Genomic DNA, 13696 nt, shown 5'->3' on the forward strand with positions numbered 1-13696 from the left:
TTGAATGCCTTCAAAAAGCAAAAAGTTCCCCTACTAGTCTAATTTAATGCTTTCATTTTTTCTAATTATGCTGAAACATCAGTTAAGAGCCTACCTGATGTTTTGGAGAATTTGCTGTGCTGGGATTGATATTCCGCAATGCCTAAGAGTAAAAATAAGATGGATAAAAATTACTTTAGCTGCATGGTTTGCCTCTGCAGGCTGTCTTATAAACACCATCTTGTAGTATCAAGCCCCCAAGACAGGCCAGATGAGACAGGATAAGGGAGTTAAGATACTATGAAAATCACGACACAGTGAAACAGAACTCACAGATTTACCAAGGATGTGTATTTGACAGACAAGCTTAACGACCAGGGAGAACACCACCAAGGAAATTGGCTGTCACCTGGTCCCAAGTTAGTCAGGTTCTCAATAACAACTGAGGCAAGAAGATGATTAGAAGGCCTACCTAGAAGCATGCTAGCACAGGGTAAAATGTTTGTTGGTGGATTAATTGCAAAGCAGGAACAGCAGAAGCCCAGGTGCTTAAGCGGAGAGAGAGTCCTGATGCCACCTTTGCAAAGTATTCTTACCTAGAGTACTATATAAAAAGTAATGGCTGTAAAGATGACCCATCTTACAGCAAGAGATGCTGAAGATTCCTACAGAACAGTCCTTGACTACAAAGGGGATAATGGGAGTCAGATTTCAGGACAGAGGTGATGAAGAAAGAGAAAAGCTGTCTTTGAGGACAGAAAGATATTATCCTCTCCTGACACAAGGCCCATCACCCAAAGTGAAAAGGGAACAGGGTAAGATTTTAGAAGGTTTTCCTCAAAGAAAAGATTAGTGCTTTCTCTGGCAGTGCCAAAAAGAACCAAAGAACACCCTAAGTATCTAGCACAGATGGTAGTAACTCTTAAAACATTCAGATGGAAAAATTGAAGCAGCAGGCTGAGAGTCAAAAAGATGTTGAACCCAAATTCAAAATCCAGATATTCCAGTGTCCAGTCCTACACTTTAACATTTGCTACAGCTATATTCATATAGTAGCAAAATACTGAAAGGAACAACTTGCAGCCTAATTATGAAGCTTGAAATTCTTCACCATAAGAAAACCACAAGTTGAAAATGCAGCACGACTTGTTCATTGTTCAGCTGTTCCATGCTCCACTCCACTGTTCAACAGATAACGTGTCTCCTCAATGTATCCTGTAGAAACTTCCCAAGTATCTTGAAATCCTACAGACCATGACTGGTTCTGAAAGTGAAAGACTTTCCTCCACTTAAAAGGGAGAATTAAAGCAGCTGTGGGAACCAACTTCTTGTCTTTTTGCGTGACTCAGAACTCAATGAATAAGAAATAAGTTCTCAAGAGGAATATCCAATCAGATCAACAGTCCATGATGTCATCCTAATCGTAAAGAAGCCTCTTCGTGAGTTTTATTAGAGAGAGGAATGAGGGAGGAAAGCCAAATCCTTCAGTCTGATAAATCAGATGTTTTTGCTACCAAGCTGATATCAGTAACAGAATGAATTTAGGCTTTTTTAGTTTCAAAGCTTTTTGTACAGTCACCGGTTTTTAAGACTTACTGGAACAACAACTTAGCCAAAACAAAACACAACATACAAAAGAAATAGTGGAAGTAGGTGTCTAACCTGTGGCCTCACCTGCCGAAGCAGTTCTTGGTGCTTCAGTCTCAGCCTTTCCTTCTCCATCTGCAGCTGCTGAAGTCTCATCTGCTGTTGCTGATTGGAGCTGCTCCCACCCATCAGACCACCCTGGGGACTCTGGGGAGCCAGAGGGGGTGGCTGCTTCACTGGAGCACTTTGGCTGATTCGCTGATTCATGGCTAAGGAACCAAAACAATACACATTTAAAAATGAAATTCAAACAAATACACACAAGGTAAGTGTTATCCTTAGAAGGCATATATTAAAACCTTCAAAAAATTACAAGCCAAGGCAGTATAAAACACGCAGCTACACTGATGTGCACAATATGAAATGTATGCTCTGTTATTCCTGTGAAGTCAATGAAAGAATCTCATGTTCAAGAATACATACTTGTTCCAGAAGCTTATGAAAACAGTTAAACGTGTAAGTTGGTGGTATTAAAATATTTCAAGTTTAATTAGAAGGATCTCTCTTTCTTCCTAATAAACTATTCTCAATTTAGACACAAATAATACAACATCACTTTTCTTATTAATGTGAAATCTGAGAATCAATAAACTCGAAAACACATAGAATGACAAAGCAGATCATCTCGCTTATAACAATCTACATTTGGTTAAAGGCTACCGATCTTCCCATTGTGGTGCAGGTCACGCAACAATCCTGTCACATCAAGTTTTGAGTGTCACAGGCTCCATTTAGGCCATCTTGATATGCAAAATTAGAGCTGGTACAGAAATGGCAGATAAATTATACAGCCAAAAATGCTGCCATCAACATTGGAAATATTTTACTAGTGCTTTGTTAGCTTTTACCCCACAGAAGTATATGATACATCTTTGCTGAGGCGTGGAGAAGAAAGCGTCATCACCCTGTGTGCCTAATGCACAACGAAAACCCATCTTCCCTTCCCCCATAAAAGCAACACCCAAGACAATCTTATTTTATGAAATCATGCATGACTAGGATGCATCTACCTGACAGGCCTGACTGTTCCCCAACATGAGACCAGCATGGTTAAAGTCAACAGAGGCACTGGAGTTCCCATAGTGAAAGGGAGGGCTGGGAAGGGCTGAATGGATTACAAGGGCACTATTTTCAGAGGCTTTCAGTTTTGGAATTAGCTTCCCATCTTGTTGTCTGGGGTATCCTGAATCTATCAGCATTCACAGTATGCTGCCAAATGCATTTGCTGAAGCCGCGATGGGAGAGTGGCAGGGATTTTTTTTATTATTATTTTTTTCTTCTGGGAATGAAGATTATGGTTTATGGGAACAAAGAAGAAAAAAAAAAAAAAGGAGTGAGCTGTTTATAGGATGACGGGCTGATTTGGTGCAAAGAAAATCACCTGTTGTATTAGTTCAAATTAATATTTTCATCACGTGTAGATGATTCCTGGAACACTAACACTTTAACTATCACACGAAAGGAGAATTAGGTCATAAAGTACTTATATAATCTATTCTCTGAAAAGCCCTTCCATCTCCACTGTCTTTCGAATGTTCACCTTGAGGTAAAGGAGTGCTTTTCTTCTGTTCTAAGAAAGCCTAAATATATTTATCTCATAACAGCAGTAAAAATGGCTGGTGCCTCACAACCTTGCTCCCTTTTCACCTTGCCACAGTTCATCTTTCCACTGAGAGGCAACATATGAAGAAGAAACACCATAGGCTCACTGGAGTCAGAATAGAAAACAAACAAGTCAAAAGCAGTTACAGACTCAACTCTAGTCTACCCTTTCAACTACTCCATAGGTCCTGCACAGAGTCAACAGCCTAATTGGACAGGTGGGTCCCATTTTCATGAGTCACATCAAAACAGGATGAAGCATCAAACAACTTGAAGTAATTTGAAATAGTCTTTTATATAGTTACTCATGAGAGAGCTTCATACATACAATTACAAATAAGATAAAACTTCCTGTAAGGGTAAGCGAACAGGTGAAGTAGGAATAGAAACTGAATCCCAATAGCAAATAGAAACAGGGTGAATAAAAAGGACTAGAGGTTCAACTCCAACCTGCAAGTCCCATCCTGACCCAGCGGGGAAAAAATGGTGAGAAGGTGACACTGCTGTGGATTAAAGCTTAAAATCAAACAGCTGATCATAGAATTATAGAACAGTTTGGGTTGGAAGGGACCTTCAAAGCTCATCTGATCCAGCCTCCTGCCATGAGCAGGAACCTCTTCAACCAGATCAGGTTGCTCAGAGCCCCGTCCAGCCCGGCCTGGGATGTCTCCAGGGATGGGGCATCTACCACCTCTCTGGGAAACCCAGGCCAGGGCTTTACCACCCCCATCACAAAAAAATTTCTTCCTCATGTCTGGCCTGAATCTCCCCTCTTCTAGTTTAAAACCATCACCCCTTGTCCTGTCAGAACAGGCCCTGCTAAAGTCTGTTCCTGTCTTTCTTACAGGCCCCTTCTAAGTACTGAAAGGCCACAATAAGGTGATGTGAGCAGTGATCTGTAGTGACAAGCTCCAGGGCCTCCACTGGGCAACCTCTGCTGGCAGACTGATGGCCATTAGATTACCTGCATTTATGGAGCCAGGTGGAGCTGAAGCTAGAGAGGGCAATGCAAAAAGGCAGCGGCCCAGCCAGACATGACACTGCTGGACTGGGGAACATACCTCCTGCTTTATCTCTTTTTACCCAGAATCCTATTAAGGCTGTAACCAGGACCATATCTTTTGCTTTTATTATCTCACTCTCTTTCACCTTAAAAGCAGACAATGAAGGAGTTACTAGGGGACAACGGAAACAACCACCTTCTCCTGCTGCTGGCTAATTCTGCAACTCAAACAGAGGTCTGTGCTACCCTTCTGAAGTTCCAGGGCCCAGCCCCTGCTATTAAACAAGACGCAAGGTTACTTACAGTGGAAAGTAAAAAGGGACAAAGGTCAGAAAATTACCACCACCTGCAAGAAACACAGCTAAGCTAAAAGCAAAATATCTAGCTTGTAAAAACTAAGTACTCAAAGCTGAAGAATGCCAATTTCTTTAGGTTAAAAAGGCCACATTTGTGGTCTAGTCTCCAGTTGTACAATCATGGTTTCAGAGTCCCTGTCTCAGCAGCTCAGAGCCAAGTTACATTGCAGACAACCTCATAAACATTGAACAATTTCTAACCTTAGTTAAACACTTAAGTGCAATATCACTAACACACTTTCATATTATTAACATATTATGAATTTGTTTTCCTGCATGCACTATACAAGTAATACTTCCCTAGGCCCCTTTTCCACTACTATGCAGCTTTGAAAATACTTTCCCTCTCATGCCAAGTTCCTTATATTTTATATACCTGTATCTTTCTGACAGTTGCTTTTATTATCCCCATTCTCTCTGATCACAGTTTGCTCTGCTCTTCCCATCTCCTGACTTAGCAATTAAAACTGTAAGAAACAAATCATGTTTGTCTGATGTTTTCCATGTCATTCCACCAAACTAGATCCCTCTAAAATGACTTCTAATGTCCATTTTGAAAGCAATGTTTCTAACTGAAAGTGTATCTAAAACAGGAATATTGTAAGATATTGAGACTTCAGTGCATACTTAACATTCACCAATAAGTATAGGGGGGGGGGCAATTTAATTATATGGTTTGGTAACTCTTCAGAAACTAAACCAAAAAATCTAGTTTCTAAATTCTTATTCAGGAATCCATTTAAAGGATTTTTCTGAGCATTTTTACTATTTCAAGAATGCAAGTGCAAAAGACTTCAAACAAGATTTTAAACTGTCCTCAAAATAGATCATGGAGATGCTTTTCACGTAAGGAAACTACTTCTAACTGTGAAATTAAACTAGAAGTTTGCACATTCAAAGATGATGTTGCTAACTGAATTTTACTGATTGAACAACATCCCCAAGTGAAGAACCAATGGAAAAAAAACCCAACAGTATAACACTGAATGATTTTCAGCCATCTTGGCTGATTATACAAGTGTGCTATCTTCAAGGGAAGCAGAAAAACGACATTTTCTATATTTTCCAACACAATATTTAATGAAAAGAGGGAAGACACATCTTGTTTTGAGTGACAGGAAAAAAAAGAGGATTTTAAAGTTTTATTCTCAATTCTCCATTACTTTACTGAGGACACGACGACAGAAATCTGCACTCTAAAGAATATGCTTATCAGTGTGATCTCAGATAAGCGTATTTTATTTTCCCCTACACCTCATGAGTTTGTGATGATCCTGACATGCACAGCTCCTTTAAAGCACTTTGAATTCAAAGACAAAGAGCTTCATTTACCTATTAGAGTTGTGACTTATCAGTTTTCTGATGCATCCCGTGCTTTACCTTCCACGGGTATGGAAAGCGTTTAAATAAGGGGCTCTGCACCCACACAGAGGAGGCTGCAGAGACCTCACAGGCAGAGAAGGAACAAACATGTCTTTGTTTCTAGAAGAGGGGATTTGAGGGAGGAGGAGGAGGGGCAGACAAGTTAAAAAACACGGGCAACTTAACACAGTAAAAAAGATCTTGCCGTCCTATAATATGGCTTCGCTTCACAATCTGCAGAGTACGGTCAATTATAATAGCTGCAATATGCTTTTGAGAATAAAGAATTAGTGGTCTTCAAATATTACATATTGAATTTTCTACTGTCCAAACTCAACAGCAAAATCCCTGTTTTGTACTGTAGCAGGTAACAAGTTTCTGAAGAAGGTTTAGACTGATGTCTAAAAAACAGTTCAGACTGCCTTAAGGTAAAAAAATAAGGAAAAAACCAACTAACAACAAGCCAAGCATGGGTGCTGGAGAGAAAAGGCCAGCAGATTGTTAACAGCTCAAACATCCAAGGCGAATTCCCTCGCAGGATGCGATGGGCCCAGGCAGCTCTCCCTACACAGAGCCGCAGAGCAGCACTCCAACGAGCAACACACACAGCTCCATGTCTGACGGTTCTGCAGTCATCATTTCAGCCTTCAAAACTAATTCTAATCTGCAAATTTAAAGATGTTATTTTTATGTTCAAACTACAACAAAAAAGCTCAGGATCTGAACATACTTACTTACTTACTGCTTGAACTTACTGCTCTTAATAATAACAATCAATGTTTTCACTGAGGGTACTGAAAAAGAATACTTGTTCCCTTCAGCTTCATTTGTAAACTAGTTTTTGTGCACCATTTTTGGCTATGGCCAGGTTTTTGAATGGTGCCTGTTTGCAGCACGGCAACAAAGGCAAAAATCCTCTTTGATTAAATTGAAAAGAGCTGTGAAGAAAAAAAAAAATTACCAGCACGATTTGAAAGAATGAGTCTCGGAAGTAATAAAAACTTGTTCCAAGTGGCTTTTTTAGAGAGACTTGGTACAACAATTTGTTGTTTAATCAGGATACAAGTCATGCTTCTGGAGTGCATTCTTTATAATGCATTGCTATATTACTTTAACAAAATCCCAGATGCAGTTTAATAATGCTGCTGCTATAAAACAACCTAAAAATTAGTACAATAAATACTCCATTGGTTTCAGCCTCTGGTTACTCTGAGAATCCTGGAGCTTAAAAGTGAGGGGGAAACCTGAAACAGACTGTTCCCTGGGCTCATTTTGCCATCCTAAGTGTACAAACCAATCTTAGCATCTTAAGTCAGGTAAAAGAAATATTTGCACACACCTGACCTGGACTCTTGGTTAAAACAAGATATATCCAATGACTACAGAAGCATGTCCAAACTACAGATTGATTACTCTGCATTCTTCAATTACTTGATTTCAAATGAAATTAATATTTTTCTTTTTGTTATTCTATCACTATGGTACCTATTGGTTCAAGCAACATAAATTAAACAGTTCTTTGCTGTCTTTGATGAAGCTGTCATTGCTTTTCGTAGTTGCTCTGTATCCTAAAATGCAAAGGCGCAATAGCTGGATTGATCGACCACCACTAAGACTCTATAGCGTCCCCAGACAGACACTTAACACATCGGAAATTAAACTGGAATAAAATTCTGTTGCAGTTGTTCATGGATCTGACTTTTGTCTTCATACAAGTCAATAACAATATTCAGAAAGCATTTTCGCTCAATGTGAGCCAGTTTCAGAAGAACTGAAATATTCTAGCCAGCCAGAAAAGCAAATAGAAATGAGATTCAGCACTAACATAGCTATAAAAGAATCTTCTGCTGAGCGCATGTATATAAAACAATGCATGTTCCATTCTTTAAAGAGAAACCAATTTTAATTTTGGAAGTCTAAACATTTTCTTAAATATTTAACTTTATTTTTAAGTCTTCATACAGAACGGAACAGACAGTGTAAGTCTTAGTACTGCAGGAGAACTATGTAGCTCACACTGCACAGGACAGATTATAAGAAGAAACCTCAATTAATGTCATCTAAGTTTAAATTGTATCTATGAAGCACCGAAAACTACAGAAAGAGCAGGACTCTGAGCTCATCAAGGTGCCATGTCTGTCCACCCAATATCTGGCAAAATACATTTAATCAAAGCTAGTCCACATTTTAGACCAAAGTTTAATCAGCAAACACTGTACATAAGGGTATTAGCTGCAAACAGTGTCACTGCTTGATCACCCCATAATACTTCCTGGGTTAATTAGGCCAAAACACAAGCTTCTGTATAATTTCTTATAAAATAACACAAAAGCTTTTTTTTTTTAAAAATGCATTTTCAATTTCAATTAAATTTTTTCAATTTATTTTGGGGGAACAAACCTTGTGTATATACATGTGCACATCTGCATTTTTTTTAGTCTGTCATAAGCCCTTTAGAAATGATCAAATAGGAATTACAAAAAACGAAAATAAAATCAACAGTATATTGCAAGAAACAGAGCAAAATTGTTTTTCCTATATAGGCAACTGAAATCGAGGGTTGACATGATTGAATTCAAGAAGGAAAAAAGCTGACGCTTCTTTGAATTTTAGATTATATACTACTAGATATACAGTGTATAATTATTGTGTGTACTCCTATGTTTAGATTACAGATAATTAACTATATATTCAAAATTACGCACCTTCAATTTTTAACGTAGTATGCCCATTAACAGAGACATGCAAACCGTGGTGTTAGAAGGTTATGGTGGAAAAAATAACCCTATTAGGAGCGCAGTTTTCTTTCGGTCACAGCTGTCCTAGCACAACACTGGAAGAACACGTTGTTTTTACTGGCATAAAGACACCACTACCCACAAATCTCCTGTCTTGAACAGGATTAAATTATTCTGAAAACAAAACAAAACCCAAAACAGGTATAAACTTACACAAACCTACTGCCTTGACAAACTCTTAATAAAAGTGTTTTTTTCCCCTTTTTATAAGTATATACATACTCTACATCAAGCAGATAACTGCATCCTTACACAATACTTATAGACAGATCTAATGATTTCTTCAGTGAATGCTGTATAGCAAAGAGGTCTAAATACATCCTTCTTTCGAACTAAACAAGATTTCACTTTCTGATATTTATACCTCAAGGGCAGTATCCCCTATTACAAAAGGATGCCCACCAAGGAAATTTCATCTGCCTTTGCAGTTTTGCAATGAGCTCACCCTGACACAAGTCAGCGGTTCACTGAAAACTGATGCTGCTCCACCTACACACGTACCCAAATACAGAAGTCTCTTCCCCATCCTGAGTGATCTCCTGAAACTGTTCTGGAAAAACAGAGACAGGTAAATGAAAAATCCAGTACCAAGAGACCTTTCAGATAAGTCAAATCCGCTTTGGTTTAGAGAGCATGTAAAGAGGATATGCCATTGAATCTGGAGATCAAAACCAACTGTGATTCATGTCCTGCTTTTGTGCAAAAATGGAAGGCAGATCTGGAACTTAACACCATCTGAAATGCCATTGTGGCCAGACACAAGGCCTAGGCTTTTTTTTTGACCAGACAAAGGTCAAAAACCCCCATTTTCCAATCTTGGGTTCTAGTTCTGTCTTTTTCACAAATCTGCTTCTGGCAAGGCTCCTACAAATTAATTTGAAAGAACTCAAATTGAACAAAGTGCTAGATAGGTAAGGGATAAGAAAACAACACTATGGAATGCTTCCTTTTCACTTCCAATACTTAAAAATTAGCAGACTCTCTGAAGCTGAAGCTTTTAAGTGCATTTCAAGTTTGTTGTAATGTTGGCATTGTTGTTGTTGTGTTTTGTTGTTATTCTTAATGGAAATAATAAATACATGTTTCAATGAAGTCTACAGGTGCATTTTACTTCAGTATTTCTAAACAAAATATTTTCATTCTTTCAAAGGTAAAATTATCTTAACATTACAAAATAAAGGAAGCAGAAACTCCTGATGTGCATCCTCTATACTCCTACTGTTATCATCACTTTTATTCCTTTTCCTGCTTGTGTAGTTGAAGCAGCTACTGTGCACAGAGCCCCTATGGCACTTTCCATAACGAATGAAACCCAGTCTTGCCTTGCTTTCCCACTCATCCAAAACTCACACAGAACTTAAAAAAAAAGTTAATATAATCTCTAAGTGGGAGTCATAAAAATCAAGTCATGGCAAAGATTTCAATCTGAGGTCACATCTTTCACTTCATATCCCATATGGCAGCTCCCACACTTGAAAGAACAAAAGGAAAAATGCTGGGTGTGTGTAGCACTGGTATGATCACTAGTAACAAACCGGTAAAACTGAAGTCTGGAATAAAATAGCAAGAAAGCTGAAACAGTATCTTGTTTTACTCCAATTCCTGCAGACAGACTTGTCTGACTACTCTAATGGAGTACATTTTGGTTTAAACACAAGACTTACATTAACCCAACAGACACACAGACATCAATCGGCTGCCAGTTTCTGGTATTTTCCCACTTCCAGTCTACTGTGCCTTCCCCGAATTTAACAAATCAAGTATCCTCAAAAGGCAAGTTATTTTAAGTTGCATTTCAAAAACAAGTCATATCATCTGCAAACTTAAATAGGAGTCAAAAATCCCTTTAATGGTACTTGATACAAAAGCCAATTCTTGGAAACTTGTAGCAATAAAGCTGAACAATTCCAAACTTCAATTGGTTCTAGGAAATTTAATTTTATAGCAAAAGCAGATGTTCTTCTACTTCACTAACTGCAGCCACTTAGAATGCATAGCTGACCTGTTTCCTACCCAGACAGTCTTTGACTATCAAGAAAACATATTAACTTATCTGTAAGGCTTAAGAAAACCAGCAAGATTTGTGAAGAATGACCAATGGACAATAGCAGAAACTGGTAAAGCATAAAACAGTTGAAAACACATAAGCTCAACTTGACAGTTAAATTCTTGTAAAGACATAACCTTAAGAAATTAAAAAGTAATTTGAAGCCCCTTATTCCAAGGTCTGCAAAGGCACTAAGAAGGTAGGACAGCATGTTTGTACCAGATGCTCCACTAGACAAAAGATCCTGCTGACACAGGCCTAAGGATCCCCCCATTCCCTGTGCATGACCCTCCTTTCATACTTAGTTCTTTCCTAGATTTTAAAGTCTGTGAATTATTCTAATGCAAAACTATTCTAAAGTCAAATATGTAAACTTGGAGGATCAATATCTGAGGCACAAGAAGATTTCACTGTTGTTTAAGTTGTGTAGCTGAAGACCTCAAAGCCACTATAAAGATGTTAGATCTGAGTTGTGGAAGAAAGTTTTTATCTTCAATTTGGAGCACTCAGGTTTTAGACCCAGTCTACACCACAGCTGGGTATTCTAACAGGGACCCCTATCTGATGCATTAGTCTTAAAAGTCTGCTACAAGAAAGAATCCATATTAAAAGCCTCCTTTTATTTTTTTGTTGAAAAGCAAGAATGCAATACCCAAATTCCCGTTACCAGGTCAGTCAGTAGGCGTGCCGCCTAAAACAATTTCTTCAAACTGATCTTCCTTCCTCTTTCTTTTCTAGCCACACTCATGGAAAATTCCCAGCACTATTTACAGACAAAAAACCAAACCAAGGTATATGCACACCTACTAGAGAAAATAAAGATGAGTGCAAAGCTTCCATATGATGAGGAACAGACAGAGACTTAAGGGCTGTCTCCCTGGAAGCTGGGAAGTCAGAAGCAATAATGACAAAGACCCTTCAAACCTTCTGTTTCTGAACACTGGAACAGAAGAGTATGTTTGCACATACCATTCAACCGTTTCAATGGCTCTTCAGATTGGTGGAAGTGGCACTATCAAGGCAGAAATTAATTTCTCCTTCATTTTCAAGCAATATTAGTATCACCGTAATAATCAAAAGATGAATTCACATAGCATTGCTTGTGAAAGTGTTAGCAGTCGAAAGACAGTGAAAACCAAGCCCTTTTATTAAAACACAGTGATAGAAAAGCATATGGTGATCCTCAGGGTGGAGGGAGAACCACAAAATAAAACCCCCAAACCAACAGGATTTTCAGCCTATATTAAGCACTGAAAGGTAAACTTCTGAGTCATTCACATGCTATTTAGGGGCACAGCACATATTTGTTGAGGATCTCCACATGATAAATAAATGCAAGACTCAGTAATTTAGCTCTGTCAAACAGATTTTCTTCTTTCCTGGAGTGACTTAAGGAGGTCGCAAGTGAGAAAGCAACAGGAATAAGATTCTGTATTTTCTTGGCTCAAATGATGAAAACATAAACCACAATACAACGCGCACAATTTAAGATTTCAAGGAAAACTCCGTCAAGCTCCACAGCAGCTAGCAGCTTGTCTCTATTTGCCGTCACTCTAGATCAGAAGAGTCCACATGCCTCTTTTTTTTTCCTTTCCTGCCCCTTTCAGTTACACTTGAGCTCTTTGACTGAAAAGGTCTGGAACAGATTAAAAGTCCAACCACAAAATAAAGAGCCTTGGCATGGACTCAAGCCTGTCTGGGATACACATACGCAGTGGGCCCAAAAAGGGAAGCTATGCAGCAAGAAACCCTTATGCAGCCTTTTTGACATTTCTAACTTCTTTCAGTTTAAATGCACAGCTTTAACAATCGATGAAGCTTCAGTATGCACAGGGCACGTAGCTTTTGCCCTTACAGTTAGACCATATCAGTTACAGGAGTACAACAGTTCTGAGAAAAAAGATTCATCTCACTCATAACCTCTGTCATTTCCACAACTTTTTAATTCCAGCTCATCATTGGAAACTATAAAGTAATACGAAGAAAAGAAAAATACATACCCTGAAAGATTACTTCAGTAAATATAATTGACCTGCCCCTTTTAACTGCAAAAGGCAACACTGTTTTTCCAAATGACTGCTTCCTTTTCAGCCTTATTCACATATTAAGTAATTGTGAGGTTGCAAATTACCCCCACACTCCTCTTGCAACAGGCAAACAGGTCTGCAGCTCTGGCTGGTGCTAAAGCCAGCATGGACATCTGCCAGGGCTGACAACCTTCAATATACGCCCCACCTTTGGGCTCAAGCCGCACAGTGGTTCGACCTGTCTACAAACTGGTGAGCGGTTTATAAACAAAGTGTGACAACCTGGTGTTCTGCGTAAGAGCAAAGAGATGTTTTAAGTAGGCACTCAAGCCTACAAAACAAAAATGCCGAAATTTCTAACAGCCATTTCGGAAAAACAAAACAGAGTAAGCGGCTGTTGAGTTCCGCAGCTCTGTGTTTACATGGCATTCATGGAGTTAATGCCTCTCCCAAAAGGGGCCCACAGTTGTTGTTAGGTCAACCCCTGTAAAGCTTCAAAGGCTTTGTATCCCCTCAGCCTGACCTACTCAGTGATCTGCACACTGTTTTCATTTAGTTGCACCAAGTCCAAAACTAAAGCCTGAAAACCACAATGATCTCTTCTCTTTTTTTTTTTTCACTTCTACTGTTTTTTCCATGGCTCTGGAAAAATAACTGAAATCCAAAGGAGCTGAAAATAGCAAGTTATTGGGAAAACAAATCAAGGGCAAATTAATACAGCTAATAAAGCTTTCACACACGGGTCATGGCTTTATACAGAAACTGAAGTTGTAATGTCACCTTAAATACATGAGAACAATCACTTGGACAATCTAAAACTAGTTTGGAGTCTCTTAATATTATATGCTATTGCTATTCATAGTCACCAGTGCCAA

The 13696-nt window shown here is 38.7% G+C and overlaps 1 protein-coding gene across 4 annotated transcripts in view; it reads right to left on the minus strand.

The window, feature by feature from the left end:
* Nucleotides 1-13696, minus strand: part of YAP1 (Yes1 associated transcriptional regulator) — a gene marked incomplete at both ends in the record, with an annotated part of 85875 nt that overhangs the window by 15658 nt on the left and 56521 nt on the right. For 2 of the 4 annotated variants that reach the window (XM_080363816.1, XM_080363815.1), the window contains one exon: nt 1654-1835. In XM_080363816.1, the coding sequence (XP_080219942.1) occupies nt 1654-1835 (182 nt within the window). Of the gene's footprint in view, nt 1-94; nt 143-1641; nt 1836-13696 lie in introns of all 4 variants that reach the window. The other 2 variants (XM_080363814.1, XM_080363813.1) reach the window with 2 other exon arrangements.

This window comes from Nesoenas mayeri (genome assembly GCF_963082525.1).
Source record: "Nesoenas mayeri genome assembly, chromosome: 1".
NCBI lineage: Eukaryota > Metazoa > Chordata > Aves > Columbiformes > Columbidae > Nesoenas > Nesoenas mayeri.